Here is a 17,980-nt window from a genome sequence, read left to right on the forward strand (position 1 = left end):
AATCAATCCGAAATAGTTTTTTTATTTAAATGTTATACTCAGACACTTTTATCCTTCTCCTGCAGCCCGTTGGGAGCTGATTCCCAGCCGTCTAATCAGAATAATTGAAAACACCTGTGTGGGCGAGGAGGCCGATTAACACTCTGGATTAGTGCCCGGCCCGTTTTTGGTTGCATTTCCACTCGGCATAGTTCCGGCTAGCGGGTACTTTTTCACAGTTTTCTGGCCCTCCAAAATCGAAGTTCTTTCCGGGCCAACAACCGGGCTGAGTATGCTAAACTAGTGAGAGAATCGCTGCAACAAAATGAACATATCTTTTTTGTGATCAACTTTAACAAAATGAATTTATGAATTTTTTTTCAAAATGATGTTCCCGACGTAACAACATACTGATACCAGTTAGTAAAAACCATGAATTAATGCTTTGACAAGTCTGCAGACAGACGGCAGGCGAAAACCTTTTAAAGTGCGTGTTGTCTGAATGGAGCTTGGCTAAGCTAACGCAGTATATGCTCCGACCGTCCACACTCACAACAACGGCCTACAGACATAAATAAACCAGCGAGTGTATTCTCCATGACACAGACAGTCGGTGGTTTGTACTTGTTTAACTTTTGTCTAGTTTCTGAACAGATATGAGGAGCTGTGAGCTCTGACGGCCCCTAAACAAGGCGGCGTGCGTTGAAGCTTGCCGGCGGGCGTGTCTGACGCTCGACCAACAACCAATCACATGAATCTCCCGCCCCGGACACACAAGCAGCGGTTTGATTGGCTAGAGCTTGTACTGGCATATGATTCAATTGGCTGACGCTTCCGTCAAAGCTTCAAAAGTAGAACATTGCTCTACTTTTAAAGCTACGCTTTGCTCCCACAATGCTGTTCGGCGAAGCATGACGTCACCCCATTCAAAGTGAATGGGCAGAAGCGTTGAAGCTTCAACGCATGCCGCCGTGTGTAGGGGCCGTGAGGGCTAACAGCTAACGGCTGATGTTGGTTTTGTGTTTCGCATTGAAGATGACGTCACAGCTCCGCGACAATGCGTTACTATAGTTACAGCCACAGCTACTAAACTGTAATGGAAACGCAGCATAAATTGAGCCAGGCCTACCAAGGCCTAACGAGGCCTAGCCATACTGTAGGAAGCCGAGCGAGGACCTGCTGTGGAAAAGCGCCGTATGTGACACTTGCGCTTCTATTGGCTCACATTGTACTTGATAGGTTAAGGGGTGGGGCATCTCTAAGCTGTTGACCAATCACAACCGAGCTGACCAGCTAACCAATCAAAGCACACTGGGCTGTGGTTTCAGACGGAGGGTGAAAAGAGGAGCAGGCCGTATGAGATGAAATGAGCATATTTCAGACCAACTGTACTGTGGATATTCTCTTGAATACTGATTTGGTTGCTCTGACAACTTTTACAAATATTTACAATGGATTAAATAAATATATGTGCTGTAAAATGTGTGTGAAAAAACAACAGGACCCTTTACTAACATGTTCTGTGATATATTGTGATTATCAATGAGCTTCATGACAAAACATTTAATTATTGCAGATTTCACTGACGAGCTCTCCCATTTGATCCTTCAGTGTTCAGTAACAAACTGTATTTAGTGTTGAGGTCAGCTTCTATTAATAATATACCAAACGTGTCTTCAAAACGTCTGCAGTAGCACAGATGTTTTCAGTGATGTCTGACTTCAAACATCTCTTGAATTTACACAAATGGCAGCCGCAGCTTTCAGACCTATTCATATCACAAGCTAAAAATAAATGTTGTGCTTCTTATGCCACAGCTGATCACAATCTACCATCCTGCTAGAAAAGCACAACTCCTGACCTAAGATGCTACTTTCTGCTTCAATAGATGTTACAAACCTGCTGCCACACAGCCGCTCCCTCTGTGCTAAATATAGACATCAAACTGACGCTGAGTGATCGATGAGAAAAGGATTATTCACACGCTGCCGGTACATGTTTACACTTGTTTTGACCAAAGTGTGTTCGGCAACAACACAAAGGAAACTGTTTCAATTCAGGCTTTAGTCTAATGCATGGTGCAAAAACAAATATTACATCAGAAGAATAGGCGATTTTAAATGAATAATAACAGGCTGGTTTGATTCAGGGAAGATATGCGTTTTTGCAGAATTACATATTCAGAAACCAGCAAAGAGTCAAAGTGAAAGACAACCTTATTGAGAGGATCGAAATTCCGTTTTTCACCTTCCAAGAGAATAACAATATAAGAATACATATATAAATATGTTTATATACATACATACACACCTTACAACACTTATATATATATATCTATATATATCTATATATATACAGTATACATACACATAAATAGACACAAATATACACACATTTAGAATTAGAAATAATAAAAATAGACAGTAAATATTAAAAAAAAAAGTATTGTCCACAGGTTTGAGTCCAGCCTAGTGGGCAAGACTGCTAAACGGTGAATTGAAAAATAATATAAATTATTTCAACTGTACAAATATGTACGGTATAATCAGAGAAGTACTCAGATCTTGTACTTGAGTAAAAGTAGAAGTACCAGAGTGTAGGAATGCTCTGTTACAGTAAAAGTCCTGCATTCTAAATGTTACTCAAGTAAAAACAGAAAAGTATTATCATCAAAATATAGATAAAGTACCAAAAGTAAAAGTAATCATTCTGCAGATTGGTCCATTTCAGAATAATATATATGATATGTTTTATAATGATTGATCATTAAAGTGTTCTCAAAGCTGGTAAAGGTGCAGCTAGTTTGAATGACTTTGTATACTGCAGGGTAGCTTGTGAATTTACTCCAGGTGGAACTAAAGTCTGATTTAACATTTGATTATATTTCACATCATTCATCCAGATCTGTAAAGATCTGGTAAAGACAAGTAGAAAAAAAAAGTAAAAACTAAAGGTATTCAATACATATGGTGGAGTAAAAGTACACCATGTACCTCTGAATTGTGGAGTTAAACTACAAAGTAGCATAACATGGAAATACTCAAGTAAAGTACCTCAACATGTTATTTATGTACAGTACTTGAGTACATGTACTTAGTTACCTTACAGTATAATGAGTACTTGTTGGGCAGAAAACTAGTGTCTGGTCATACATTTTTCATAAAATCAATTTTACATTTTACATAAATCCACTTTGGTTATAACATAATGTACTATCTGCAGTTGTAGCCATTAATGCGTGTTCTGCACTCCAAAAGCCTCTCTAAAAATGTTAAAAAGGCCAGATAAATGTTTGATTCAAAGTTTTTTTCTTCTAACAATTCGGGTCCCGCTCCTCTAACCAGCTGTCAGGAACACACAGAGAGCTTTTTTTTTCTTCTGCCTTTTGTTTCGTCCTCTATGGAAATACGCATCTGTTCTCCGGCCACACACACTGCCTCAGAAAAGGAATTGGAAAGCTGCAGTTAGTCTTCTGCTTTAATCCATTATTTATGTTTTTAATCAATTTGTTCCCTGAGTTTTTTCTACTTGCTTTCCAGTTGATTGAATAGCATAATCTATCTTTTCACAGTGAACACAACAAAGTCGGGAGGACTCTTTTGAGACTGAAGGAACTCTTTTTTTTGTCCAAAAAATCACTATAGAATTTAACTTTACACAAATATTCAGATGGGCTGGTTATTGAGAAAAGGGCGTGGCAAAATGTGCTGAACAGCGCCATCTAGAAGGAAAAAGTAACATTTATTTTTAGAGACATCATCCCAACAGGGTGTCGGCCATTTTGAATGTAATGTAGTATTTTAAAGAGGACATATTATGGTAATTTCAGGTGTATATCAGTATATACTGTAGTTTCTCTACTCTGACATGTTTCCATGTTTTAATGTTCAAAAAGCTCTTTATTTTTCTCATACTGCCTGTGCTGCAGCACCTCTTTTCACCCTTTGTCTGAAACCAGAACCCAGTCTGCTCTGATTGGTTAGCTGGCCGGCTCTGTTGTGATTGGTTAACCGCTTAGAGATGTCCTGCTCCTTAGCCTATCACGTACAATGTGTTGGAGCGCTAGCCAATAGAAGTGCAGGTGTTACATAGAGACATACTGTATTAGCATGAAAGTATACTTAAAGTACCAAGAGTAAAAGTAGTCATTGTGCAGATTGGTCCATTTCAGAATAATATATATGATATGTTTTATAATTATTGATCATTAAAGCGTTCTCAAAGCTGGTAAAGGTGCAGCTAGTTTGAATGACTTTGTATACTGCAGGGTAGCTTGTGAATTTACTCCAGGTGGAACTAAAGTCTGATTCAACACTTGATTATATTTCACATCATTCATCCAGATCTGCAAAGTAACTCAAGGTATTCAATCAAAGTAGCAGATTAAAAGTACAGAACTTACCTCTGAATTGCAGTGGAGTAGAACTTACTTAAGTACAGCTCTTGAGTAAATGTACTTAGTTACTTTACACACTGATAGGACTGAGTATGCTGACAGCTGAATTGGGGTCTGGTACTGACCTCTAGTGGACGATTTGTCTTTTTTTTTACAGCAGATGAAAAAACTCAACTGTTGAGTATCCATGTGTTATTAATGCACTGCTGTTTTGAGGTCTTTCGGATATCACTACTTAGTTTAAATTCGCGTTTGTATTTGTATAATCTAGTGGTTAATCATACATTAATTTAAAATACTTTATAGAACCTTTACCTTAGGAATTATATTGGTTCATTGATAATAATTACAAAAGACTGGGGGAAAAAAAAGAGTATAAGTAAGTGGATTTAAAAAACCTTTTTAGTGTACGGTTTAGCGAAGAGAAATTAAAAACTTGTAATTCGGTATCTAACGCACTAAAATAAACAAGAAAATCCACTTCCTGTCTTACCCGGTTTAATAGTTTGATGTAAATGTAAATAATAAAGCTTCATATGAAACAGCTGTATGTGTTCAGGATGCACAGACAATCCACATCATTGTAAAAACACTCGGCAGTCCAGAGAGATTTAAAACATTTTATTGGCAGAAAGAGTGTATACAAGCAATCAAAGCTGTAAAAAATATATATTGTTTGATTACAAAAGAATGTCTTTGAAGAAAATTATAATTAGGCACTTCGGTGGAGCATCGTGAAACCTCAATGTCACAGGTTTGAGTACAATATCAGTTCTTTATAAAATACATTTAACATAAAATATTTGTGTTAATAATCAAACAATTAGTTTAGCTTATAGGAAATGGGCAACTGCTCGTCTGTGTCTGCCTCGCTCAGTTATGTTTTTGACTTTTAAACTAAACCAAACCAATACCACTGAAAAAGTGATCAAGGCGGTGGTAGACCATAGCTTATTTCTGTGTTCTGGTGAAATTACAGTATTTTTAAAAGGAGTCTGAGGGCTAGGAAAAGAGCACAGATGTACGTTAGCTCCCCTGAGAAGGGCTGTCTGAGTGTAAGGTAAAGTGATACAAATATTCAAAATATAGCGTATACTTAAACTGATATTGACTGGCTTTAATACGTATTGCTACATTACTTTGCGTCCATGCTGATACTCTTGTCTCTTTCTTTAACATGGCAGCGTGCTGATCTCTCATTTACTTACTACGGATAATTAGACCACCCAAATTCAGAAGTACTATCCCTTTAAAGACATATTATGCACATGTTCAGCTTCTTATTTGTATTTCGTGTCTCTACTGTGACATGTCTCCACGCTTTAATGTTCAAAAAGCTCTTTATTTTTCTCATACTGTCTGTACTGCAGCACCTCTTTTCACCCTCTGTCTGAAACCAGAGCCCAGTCTGCTCTGATTGGTTAACTGGCCGGCTGTTGTGATTGGTCAACGGCTTAGAGATGTCCCGCCCCTTAGCCTATCACGTACAATGTGTTGGAACACAAGCCAATAGAAGTGTGAGTGTTACGTAGTGATGTCACTATGTTGCAGAAGTAAACAAAGGACTCCGATAGAGGCTTTTCGTTTACATGCACACAAACCTATATAAAAGCACCTTAGGAAATGGAAAACCCCCAAAAGCATAATAAGGCCTCTTTACTGTAAATTCATTCCGGTTGGATGTTACTAAAAACCAGAGATCAGTTCAGTAACAAAACACTGCATCTTTTTTTATTTCTTGCAGTCAGTACCACCGGGCATATAGTGGTTATGAGGATTAACACTGTTTTTGGCATCATTATTATTATTGTATACAATTCATTTAGAGACATTGTGAATCAAAAATAAATTAGAAAAAGGTTTATGGAGTGGCATTGAATGCACCATGGAAGCCATAAGCCATGTTAACGGGCACGTTGGCTCTGGCCAGTTCTTCAAATGTCTTGGCATCCAAAACCAGGAGGAACGTTCCTTTATCCTGCAGAGAACAACGTGTTATTAGTTTCAAATCAAGAGGCTCAACGGCAACACGGACTGTTCAGTAACATGCTGCTCTGTATAGAAGGAAAAAAACATGAAATGTGTAATATTAGAAGCTATTTGGACGTATCTCAACAACAGACTATTACAAACTGCTGCTGATTAGAGCAAAGTGTACATTTTCCTCTTTTTCCATTTGATTTGCTTTTTATCTGCAATTAATGTCTGTTGCTTTGTCTTTCATGGAGAAGCTCTTTGTGACAACTGCTCTTGAATGTTGCTTTAAAAATAAATGTGTTTGCTACTTGATACGCTTTACAGAGAGGAGGTTAATAATACGATCTAGCACTACTTGAGTTCAGGGCTTTGCTCAACATGCTTTCAGGAAACAGCACCACAACAACACCTTCAGACGGCTCATGCTTTTTAAATAATAGGATTTAAATGTAATTTGTATTGAAAGCTTGTTATCAGTAGAACTAACTAACTTGCTGTTGATATCTTTGCATAGCTAAAACCTACAGACATTTCTGCTTTTTTTCCTAAGCGTTAAACTATTCAAATGCATCCTGTGTCAATTGGTCTATGAATATTTCATCCGACTCATGTATATTGTATGATGGACTTTGTGTCCAACTGTTGGCAGCTACACAAAGTCCACCCTGACCTGGTTAAAGGGTGACCTGGTTAAACAAACTCTAAACAACTTTTGCTCTAAATAAAAAAAGATATCCTTACACAATGACACATAACACACTAGCACTGGTGTAACTCCAGAACTGCCACCCTTTTGACAAAATATTTAGCTGTTCGTAATCTGCTTTGTTTTGTGTGATATCAATATGATGGGAATTTACAGCGATTCAATATGTAAGTAGGTTTCCTGGCTATGTTCTCAGACAGAAGGGTGTCGCCCCGACCATTGTCAGGCAGTTATCATATGGATGTTAGGGTTGTAATTAACATGCTGTCTCTCTCTTTATTAAATAACACAACTTTGGTTTAAGCTTGTATATTTGTTCTTTTCTTACCAGAACGTGATTAAGGGTGGAATTTCCACCACAATCCATTTTCTTTGAAATGTCTATGTGAAGCACTTTGAACTGCACTTATTGTATGAAAGGTGCTGTATACAGATATAGATTATTATTATTATTATCTGGGCTCGACTACAATTCCTGTACTGAGTCCTACCTGTGAGGGGGTGAGGACCACAGACAGGATGACACCCTCATCCTCCTCTTCAGCGTCAGGTGACGGCACAAACACCGGCTCGGACGGGAAGAAACCCTTCTGGTACCAGACCTGAGGTCACAGACAGGAACAGAGCATAAGTAAAGGACAGGTAATGAGCAGCGAGGCGTTCAGGGTCCTGATCCCCATGAATGTTCTTTTTACGCCTCGCTGCTCATTATCCCGGCTATTACAAGGGTATGTTCTACTGTACAGTGATGCAAACACAGGTATGGTGAAAAAAGAGAGAACTATTCGAAGCAGGAAAAAAACTGCGTAATATACCATCTGACAAAGGCCTGTGCTATAATGCTTCAATTAACTGGCTATTCTTTATAATATACTCAGATCAATAGGAGACAGAGATGTTAAGTTATAAATCAAGGGTTTTTATTATTATTTACAGCAGGGGTGGGGAACCTTTTTCCTTTCAATTTTTACAACATCCTCAGAGGGCCGTACAAATGATTGAACTCAACCTCTGCTTAAAAAAACTAAAATCACAGCCAATTCATTTCGCCTTTCTTTCATGCTGTGCAAAGAAAAAGCAACCTCTTACCATGACTCTTACCATGCATGTGCAGTTTGGCATGACCACCAACACAGAAAGATATGGACACAAGATGTGTGCAAATGTATTTAGTATCCATGTGAACATGATTTAAGTGGGGGGGACCTAACCTCCTCTAGGGGGGTCCGGGGGCATGCTCCCCCAGAAAGATTTTTTTTAAAATATTGAAGTTAAAAGCATCAATCTGGTGCACTTTGAGAGCAACATGAGGAGATCCATGGGTACATCTTTCAACACCCATTTGAAACAGAACTGTAAGCAGATTTTTCTTTTGGGATATTTTAAAAATCACTCCCCTTTTAAACTCTATTCTTGTTATTTTCAACAACTTTTTTGTTACTGTCATATAGTATTTTATACCTGTTTTTCATTTAGTCTCTAATGTCTCATTAATTATAATGATCATATCAAGGTGTGCCTTAACCTCACTGAGCTGAGGTTATTTGAGCCTCTCAGGAGAGAGCTCTCTTCCACCTGGTTGTAGAAAAGCTCTTTAAATTCGTTAGCATAGCTAGCTAACCAGATGCTAATAACAACAGATCGCCACTGTGCTTACAACTAAAGACACAGCCACGCAAACACTGCGGCATGTGTACGGCTCCTTATGGGTACTACTGCAATATTTGAAGAGCTGGAGCGGTGTTCCGGTGCTCTCCGTAAGCACTCTAGTCTACACTCCTTTCAGACGAGACATAACCACGTGAAGACACGTTACGCTCGTGTTGTGTTCAAGGAACCTGTCCTTGGCCAGGAAAAACAGGCACTCGCTTGTTTAATTATTTTGCGATCTAGATTTCTTCTTCTTTTTTGAAGTGAGAAGTTGTCTGTCAGTCGGACGGACTAACGGACGGACTAACGGACCCCCCCCCCAAAACGAAAACTCTTCGGTTCTCCACGAATTACACAAGTCACCCAAAGCAGCGTTAAAAAAGCGGGAGGCGCCGAAAAGCGACTAATTTGCATCGAGAAACCAACAACTTGACTCACAATACTGACTTCTAAATGGATTATTGTTGAAGTCCACATTTTGTCTTGTCTTTGTCAGAAACTGACATCCCTTGAAAAGTGTGTTCGTCTGCAGATCAAATCCATAACAAAGATGTTATGATCAACTAAAGTTAGGTACAATTTCAGATGAATAAAAGAGTGGATGTTAGCCTCTGTAAGTCAAGGAATACTAAGAATATTATTTTGTTATGATTTGCATTTTGAATAAAATGTATAACTTTCATTAAGGCATTGAATAAACCGTTTTACCATGAAGAATTTATTACAATAACTCATATTTAAAAGTTGTAGTTTGTAAAAATGTGGAAACATGTACATTTCATGTAATCTAATAAATCTAATTAGTTCATTCTCATTGCTGCTCCTACTGCTGCTATCACTGCTTTCATGTATTTCTTTATACTGCATTGCTAAAAGCTTGGGTATGTTAACCACACACACACACACACACACACACACACACACACACACACACACACACACACACACACACACACACACACACACACACACACACACACACACACACACACACACACACACACACACACACACACACACACACACACACACACACACACACACACACACACACACACACACACACACACACACACACACACACACACACACACACACACACACACACACACACACACACACACACACACACACACACACACCTTGAACGCCTTGTCCTTGAGGTCCATCTTGAGCAGAGAGTCTCCCACCAGGTGTCTGAATCCGCAGCCGTAGAAATATCGGTATTGTCGCGTGTTATATTTCCCGTAGTTGATCTGAGGGAACTCCAGGCCACCGTACTCGTAGAGGTCGTCTCCATGGAGATCCTCGTGTTGGCAAAACACCTGTTTACAAAGAGCGGATCAAATCTATTGCCCCACTGTTTGTAGGATTGTTGTCGGATTAACTATTTGCATATCCCCCTTCTACACTTTCTTTTGCCCTCCTGAAATGTAAACCCTTAACATAGGTCTCTGTCAAACACATACAAGACTAAAGATGAGAGTTTAAGACTATATGTTTTAAATTATTATATAATCATTTGACACGACAATGTTCATATGGATTTGTTATTACCAGTGGTGAAATAAAACAAAGTACATTTACTCAAGTATTGAACTTATACCCTACTGTTTACAACAAGTATGCTGTGTGTCAGACTTGTAATAGAGTATTTCTACATTATAGTATTGCTTCTTCTACTCCAGTAAATGAGCAGAGTACTTTAAAAGCTGTCAAGAAAACAAACTGTTCTTAACAACCCACCTTATCTTTGTTGATCTGGACACAGGTTGCTGTACTGGAGGGCCGTGTGTTCAGGTTCTGGTCTGTCGGGGTCTCACCCGTCAGCTGCAGCGGCAGAACAAAACGCCTCGGGAAGGCCCTGCATATTGTGTTGTAGACCTAACAATGACACCACACAGGAATGCACTGTTTATGCATTTTGGGGAATTTAGGGAGGGTAAAAAAAACACAACGGTGACTCTCAGGGTGGGCGTTACCTTTGTTTACTGCACAAAATGGAATGGAATTTGATTTAGCCTGTCAACGTTAACGCTTGCGATTCATCTGGAACTTTACGGCGTTCAGAAATAAAAAAGTTGAACCCAAAGTTGCTCCCGTAATTGACACAAGAGACATACATTGCACTGACTGGAGAGCACTGGACGTCAGGAAGAACAATCACTAGCTCGCGGTTATGACAAATGTTCTGCACTCGATCGCTTCTGGTGTAGTGAAGTCACAGGAGGCATTTTGGAGAAGCATTCAAAAACAAGTTTCTTGAAGTTGCAGATTGAGTGGGAGATAGTGGAGAGGTTCATCACTGAGAGGACAGATAGCGCACATTATGAAGAGGGTCATCACAGCGGATTTTTTTTAAGTGTCGGAAAATTGGCGAATTTCATGCCAATAAATCAGAAATCATGTAATAAAGTTAAAAAAAATCTTACTAGTTTGTCATGCATTTCTTAATTACAACGCCACATGTGTATTTGTTTTATCCCCCAATACCTGTATTTTAAAAGTGTGATTAATCATGATGAATCACAGATAATGTTTTTGTTATTTTTTTATCGATTGAAAACATTAGTAGTGTAAATGGAACAAAGGCATCTGTTTTCAAGTTCCTGGAAGTGGCACAAGAATCTCACAGTGTGAGAGCAGCAGAGAGAATACGTACATATGAGCATATGAATGATAAACTGACCTCATCTAATGCTTCTCCTGACTTGCGTAAGTTCTGGATGAGATAGTTGTTGATGGCTCCACCGTCGTCTGCGCAGCACAGGTCGATCATCAGGAACCCGTCCTCCTCAAAGGCGTTGATCTGATGGAAGGTGGAGATGGCTTTGGTGTGGTACTTCACCGGGCTAACCTGCGAAACAAAAGTCACTCTTAGATGATCCAGGTTTTAAAAAAGGTCCCCTATCATAATGTTTTTCATCAATATATTATAGGTCTCAGATATATACAAACATGTCTCTGAAGTGTTTGGCTCCAAATACCAAACAGATTATTGCAACATCCCATAATCCCCTCTGTTTCAGCCCTGTTTCAAAAGTGCTGATTCTCTGTCTGTTACTTTAGATCAGGGGTGTCAAACTCAAGGCCAGATCTGGCCAGAGACTTCATTTTATGTGGCCCCGCAAGAGCTTGCAAAGAATATAATACGTTTATTATATGGTTACATGCCACTTTACAGAAGCAGGTTGCCCATAAACTACATGTCCCACAATGCATCTCGTTTTGTGACATGCACACTGGAGATTTGCAATTATTGGCCCTAGACTTCTGCTTTCAGACGTAGTTAATTACTAAGTTATTACCCTATCCGATAATAACCCAATTCAGAGGCAATAATGTAATATAATACATTATTTTATATATATTATATATTTATATTTATATAGTTACAACCGGCCCTTTGAGTGCACTCATAATGCTAATGTGGCCCCTCCCCACTCCCCTCTGAGAGATATTTGGTTAAAAATAACACAATGGTGCTCAAGGAGGAGATTCAGGTGATAAGGGATTACATAACAACATCTGTGGGGGGGGGGGGGGTTGCCTTGGTTGGTGGTTGGCTAATGGTTACACAAGCCAAGAAATCGTTATGACATCATAAAGTTGACAAAATCTGATCAGCTATTTTTCAGACAGGTTTTTATAGAAATGGATCAGGACAAAAAGAGAGAGAATCTTTTTTCCTGAAACTTTCAGAGTCTTCTTACACAGAAGGGGACACATGTTGATGTAGAAGAGACATGAACAAGTGGATTTTGCATAATAGGTGACCTTTGAAGAAGTGAGGGGATTTCCCTGCATCTGTAATCACAACTCACCTCGCCTGTACGCTTGTCCACGAGATGGAAGACAGTTTCCTGTTTGGGATCCCAGTAGATGCCGTCGCTCAAAGCCTTCCCCCTCAGTTTAGCTGTGACTATCTTCATCAGGTCCATCTTTATTGGCTGCTCGATGAACACCACGTAGTTCTCTGACATGGCTGGAGGCAGGAGAAGGGTGTCATTGGCAGCTTAAATCGAAATAAAAACACCACAGATGAATAGTATATCCAGGAGTGCTGTCTCACCAAAGCTGTGGTAGTAGGAGGGATGGGACTTGTTGGCAGGCACAATGGAGCAGAGGACTTTGGCTCCTTGGAGAGTGTCTTTGGAGTCTGACTTCTCAGGAGGAACTCTGATGATGTTGTACAATGCTCCTGATAAATAGAATAAACAGGATAATCAGGGGTGGAAAGTGACAAAGGACCTTTACTCAAGTAATCTACTTAAGTACACTTTCAAGGTATTTACCTGAGTATTTCCATTCAACTTCGTCCCCTAATTTGTTTGTTGTTTCGTCTGTCTGACTGTTTTTTGTTTTGTTTGTTTTACTCCTGTTTTTTCTGTAAAGGCGCTATATCCATTTAAGTTATTATTACTTTATACTTCTACTTCATTTCAATTTGTAAGCAAATAGTTGACATCTTGTTTCCATGTATTTACTTAGCGGGTTATAGTTATCAATATGAGAAATGTCTCCGTGTATTGATATAAATCAGCGCTGCTTTTAACAACAAACCATATGTAAGCATCTGTGCAATAATCAAAGTATTGTTATTCAATAGGAAGCTCATTTGGACGAAAGCATGCATTTTCACTGAATCCTTACTATTCAAAATACTTTTGCATAACACCAAACACCATTTTATCTAAATATAACTTTGCTGTTCTTAAACGCAACCCCCATTTACTTCAATTCAACCAGAATTCTCTTTGTTTTGTTCACATTGGAGTTTAGGAAAAGTGATATATATACAAACATTTTGTGGGTCTTTTATTTCTTTAATTTGAGTCAACTGGACCTACCTTTGCTTCCATAGGAGTTGCCCATATTGTAGGCGGTACCGTCAGGGTCATAGTGGGGGTGAGCAGTGGCTCCATTCACAGCAATGAACTTGCTCCAGTCTACCTACAAAGCATAACAGAGCAAAACGGCAAGATGAGTATTAGGGCTGATATAACTGGACTATAAAGACAGATGATGTATATTTATATATACAGTATACATGTAAAATAATGACACTGTTATCGTTTTCTATATACGGCTCCATGTTATTACCTTGTCCAATGTTTCTAAGTTTTCCGGGTTCACTCTATGCATGAAGTTTGTCTCCGTGCTGACATAGTAGTCACCTTTGTATTTCACAAAGCTCACACTTGCATTGTCCGTGGAGTCTGTAACAGAGAGAAACACAGAGTATTGGCCTTTAAGGAACAAGAGTCTTCCTTCCTCAGCAGGATTCTTTTCAGCTGCAGTTCAGCAGGAATGTGAAATGTTCAGTGTGGGTTAAACCCTCTAATGTTCCCGTCTGCAACAGATGTTGTTATGTAATCCTCGTGTAAGCAGAGCACTAGAGCTCCTCCCCTAGCCCCATACTTTCAGCAAAACTTCTTCCACTAGATTTACATTTTCCCTCTGTCTCTTGAGCTTCTTCTGAGACCACCAAGCTGCAGAAAGTGAAGCCCCACTCTCAGACAATCACCCAACAAAACCAACTACAGTCAATCCTCATGAGCCCTCGCCTTTCGTCACAAGTTTTCCATTTTCTCCGTCTCTTCTTATTCAGTGTACTCACCCATCATCTCAAAGCGGGACAGGAAGCGCTGGAAGATGTTTTTACAGGGGTCCGGCAAAGCGAGGGTACCAAATTCTGACATCATGATGCGGTCCCTTTCACTATTCTTCCTGTAGGCCTCGCTGTTCAGGAAGCGACTCATGTAGGTCACCTGGCCTTCTGCGATGGTGAACTTATGCAGCATCGCCATCCCATCAAACCAGTGATTGTAGCTGTGAAGAAATGAACGCTTTAGTCAAACACGTTTAAACACGTTATTTGTTTCTGTTGTTGTGCAGGTGACTCACTGTGTGTTTCCAAACTCAAACTTCCCCGGGCCGTTTCGGAGGAGGTTTCCTTTGACCCATGAAGGAATGGATCCTTGTACCTCAGTGCAGATGGGCTCTGGGGTTTCTTCTACAGAGCGCACCAAAGGCTCAATGGTCTCCAGCCCCTTCATCGCGGTGGTGATGCATTTCTCGGCGTTGCCATTGTCAACAGGCTTGGCATCACCTGTCGGAAACACATAAACACTCAATCATACCCTTATGGTTCTTACCTTGACTACAAGAACAATCAACAACGAAACTGATCTACAAACTCGATCATTTAGAGCAAAAGTGACTGCTAGAGTTCAGTTTGTGAGTGGGAGGAATAACTGGGTCAAAGTGACTTTGTTTTATTTGGCTTCACTGCAGTGTTGGCAAACATCCTAAACAATTAGGAACGCTCCATATGTCAGATCCAGTGTCAGATCCAGTTGTTGAGCTTTCAGTCACGCAGTATAGGTGTGGCCGTGATACTAAAACAGAATAAATGCTTTAATTGTTTTTTTATTATTCTTATATTCCTAATCCTATACATGTACAATATAGTAGCAAATGAAACAAAGAAAACACATGAAAAGAAAACTTTAAGAAAATGAGCAAAACAAGGCAAGTGTATTTAGCACGTCAACACTGGGTCATTCAAAGTGCTTTACAAAAAAACAAAAAAGTAAGAACAGTAATATACAGTGCAGCAGAATCACAAGATAAAATGACATTTAAAAACCATCAAGGAGACTAAAATAAAAATAAAACAAGCTAAAAATAGGATAATACAGATATAAAACAAAGGACTCGTGCAGTGCAGTGTAAGATATGAAAAGTTATTGGGTAATGGTTGACATATTACCAGACACATTTTCAAAACTTCAGCAGAAATACAATAAAGTCAACCCAATGCACTCAACTCAAGAATGGCGGTGTACAAATAAAAGCCAACCTGTCATTGACCCCCATGAAGAGAAGAGTTATTGTGTATAATAATAACCTCCTATAGAGGAAGTAACGCAGGCAGTCTGATGTTTACCTGGTTGACATTTCCTGTATTCATTGCGTATGTACAAAATTGCATTTCCTTACGAGCAGTGTGGATCCAAATTAAACTCCTCTCGTATCATGTTTCATTTCTACAGACAGAGTATTTTTGAAGAACACTTTGTACAGCCTGATCGCGCTCATCATCCTGCTTTAGATCACAGAGTGATAACGAGGCAGAAACAGCACATGATGTTTTATTATGCATACGCAGAACATAGAAATAAGGTTAGGGGGATAACGGTATAATGTGGGGCGTAACATGCATCAGCGCTAAATTCATCCAAATGTGAATACGCAGTTTTCTCTGTATAGTAAACGGGTATTAAATGGAGCAGGCTTACCTGAACTCTCGATATTCACAGGAGGCATATCCTCGTTTATTGTGGATGGATACAACTGCTGCTTTGTGACCGCGTCCTGCTGCACCCACATGAATATACTGTACAGTAAGTGCATGCAGCAACACTATTACGTAACACCAGATGAGGGGAGGCTGCTTTGAGCATGCGCAACACAATTTCACGTGGAATTCAATTTTCGAGTGGCGCGCTGGGATGGTTTATTATGTATTAGGAAAGAGCACAACAGACGATATATTTTAAGCATGCAAGAGAGGTGTGCATGTGTTGAGTGTCCCCTTACGAAAATGAACTATAGTATTACTATAGTATACTATAAGGGTTGTATAGTATCCTATAGTAAGTTTGTAGTAGTATTTTTCACCAGCCATCATATAGAGAACCGCAGTGACGCGTCGTAAAACCCAGAAGTAAGTTAGCATTTTTAGCACTTCCGGTTCCTTCCTCAAAAAGCAATACATTTTTTCCATAGGGTTTTGGAAAATAGCTCGAAATAAGGTCTGTGGTTGACACACATTTAAGAGATAAATCACGTTTTGTTCTACGACATTAAATACATCAGCAGTGTCCTGTCACTGGGGATTTTTGAAGAGTTTACGTGTCTGAAAAACGATGGTTGTTACCGAGTGGCTGAATAGGACTACATAAATTGTCGAGGCCGCTGTACCTCATTACGCCGAACACGTAAACACTCCCGCTAAGTTTGTTTTCCCCTGTGTTCTGTTTGAAAGCAAGTACCTGCCTATCTTTGGTATCTGTATATCTATATCTGACCATTAAAATCTGTATTTTTGAAATTGTCGTTTTTAACACCGTAGTTTTACCAATTATAGAATAATTAATTACCAGTGTTTTCCAATTTTACTCGGCAGTTCGTTTCGTTAGCAAAGCTAGCGCTACGAATTAGCTACGCAATGGTTTGTTGCTTTGCTCCGTGTTGCAGCCACAGGATAGATATATATAAACACTAGATGACTCACCCGCGCTGCTGGCCGACTGCCGTTGCCACATGGCCGCCATCTTGCTAAAGGCAGTGCTCTCGTTCATAACATTATGGTTTACTATTTAAATAACCAGAGCTTGCTCAATTTTCAAACGGTTTGGTTTTTTATAAACATCATAGATGTAGTTATGATACTGCATACTTATAATCATGGACTTTCTTATGAAAATAACATTAAGCAGATAAAGCAATAGCTATAGAGCTCCTGCGGATGATGTCACATATGCTGGTCACGTGACGAGAAACGAAGGGGGCAGCCATTTTGGCAGTAATCGCGTCAGTAAATTCATTGGCAGGCACTGGCAGACTGTCGAGGATGGTGGATAACTGCTGTGCACCAGGTTGCACAAATAGGCGTGGGAAGAAGAAAGGTGTATCTTATTATCGCATTCCAAAAGACGCGGAGAGGAGGGAAAAGTGGATCGCAGCGATTAAAAGAGCCAGGAGCCGTCTGAACAAGACTGAAAGATGGGAACCCCCGGCCGTTTGCTTTCGCTTATGCAGTGATCACTTCATATCAGGTGGGTGAAGGAATACAGTACAATGCTACAAAAAGTTTCTGGTCAGTTTAATTTTTACCGAAGTAGAATCTAGCACCCAGTTATTATAGCTAACGGACTCTGTGATGTCCCTTTTTAACTCAACAAGTGTGGCTCTGGTGCAGCCTAGCCAGTTAGCTTGTAGCAAGCTAGTGGTAAACAAACCCGTGTTGAAAATATTCCTCGGGACTCGGGGAGAGCAGCTCTCCCCGAGTCCCGCTGTGCAGTTGCAGTGGGCTCCCAGCACAACACCGTCGTTCCTGACCACCACCCATGGCTTTAGTTGACTTTCATTAAGCCTTTGGGAGTGATTAACCTATATATGAAATTCAAAAATAGATAAATAAAGGTTAAAAACGCCAGCCACTTTGGTTGAGTACGTTCAAAAATACAAACTAGTTTCAGACG

At 39.6% G+C, this 17,980-nt stretch overlaps 2 protein-coding genes and 1 long non-coding RNA gene across 8 annotated transcripts in view; 1 reads left to right on the forward strand and 2 right to left on the reverse strand.

Annotated features, from left to right (window-relative positions):
* LOC307019405 overlaps positions 1-17,980 on the reverse strand; it is a 199,230-nt gene that overhangs the window by 133,053 nt on the left and 48,197 nt on the right. The window lies entirely within an intron of this gene.
* The window catches only part of snx19a (sorting nexin 19a), a 108,095-nt gene that overhangs the window by 65,144 nt on the left and 24,971 nt on the right, over positions 1-17,980 (forward strand). The gene's annotated exons all lie outside the window — the stretch shown is intronic.
* On the reverse strand, positions 4,982-17,148 carry LOC307017902 (carotenoid-cleaving dioxygenase, mitochondrial-like). 2 transcript variants are annotated; one of them, XM_079647819.1, is made up of 12 exons: positions 17,011-17,148; positions 14,616-14,820; positions 14,329-14,540; positions 13,812-13,927; positions 13,559-13,661; positions 12,781-12,909; positions 12,533-12,693; positions 11,398-11,565; positions 10,455-10,592; positions 9,851-10,033; positions 7,550-7,660; positions 4,982-6,353 (listed from the first exon to the last, which is right to left on the reverse strand). In XM_079647819.1, the coding sequence occupies exons 1-12, from the start codon at positions 17,075-17,077 to the stop codon at positions 6,237-6,239; spliced, it is 1,710 nt and encodes a 569-aa protein (XP_079503945.1). In that variant the 5' UTR covers positions 17,078-17,148; the 3' UTR covers positions 4,982-6,236. The 2 variants fall into 2 exon arrangements, with proteins under 2 accessions (XP_079503945.1, XP_079503944.1); XM_079647818.1 differs by lacking the exon at positions 17,011-17,148 and adding an exon at positions 16,013-16,159.

Source organism: Notothenia rossii (genome assembly GCF_949606895.1).
Source record: "Notothenia rossii genome assembly, chromosome: 9".
NCBI classification, from domain to species: Eukaryota; Metazoa; Chordata; class Actinopteri; order Perciformes; family Nototheniidae; genus Notothenia; species Notothenia rossii.

Excerpts from the sequence above, each read along its gene's own strand:
- LOC307017902 (XM_079647818.1), bottom strand. The coding sequence starts at position 16,127 with ATGCACTTACTGTACAGTATATTCATGTGGGTGCAGCAGGACGCGGTC. Across the intron at positions 14,541-14,615 it reads TTTGAGTTTGGAAACACACA|CTACAATCACTGGTTTGATG; the intron begins GTGAGTCACCTG and ends ATTTCTTCACAG. Across the intron at positions 10,593-11,397 it reads CAGGAGAAGCATTAGATGAG|GTCTACAACACAATATGCAG; the intron begins GTCAGTTTATCA and ends TGTCATTGTTAG.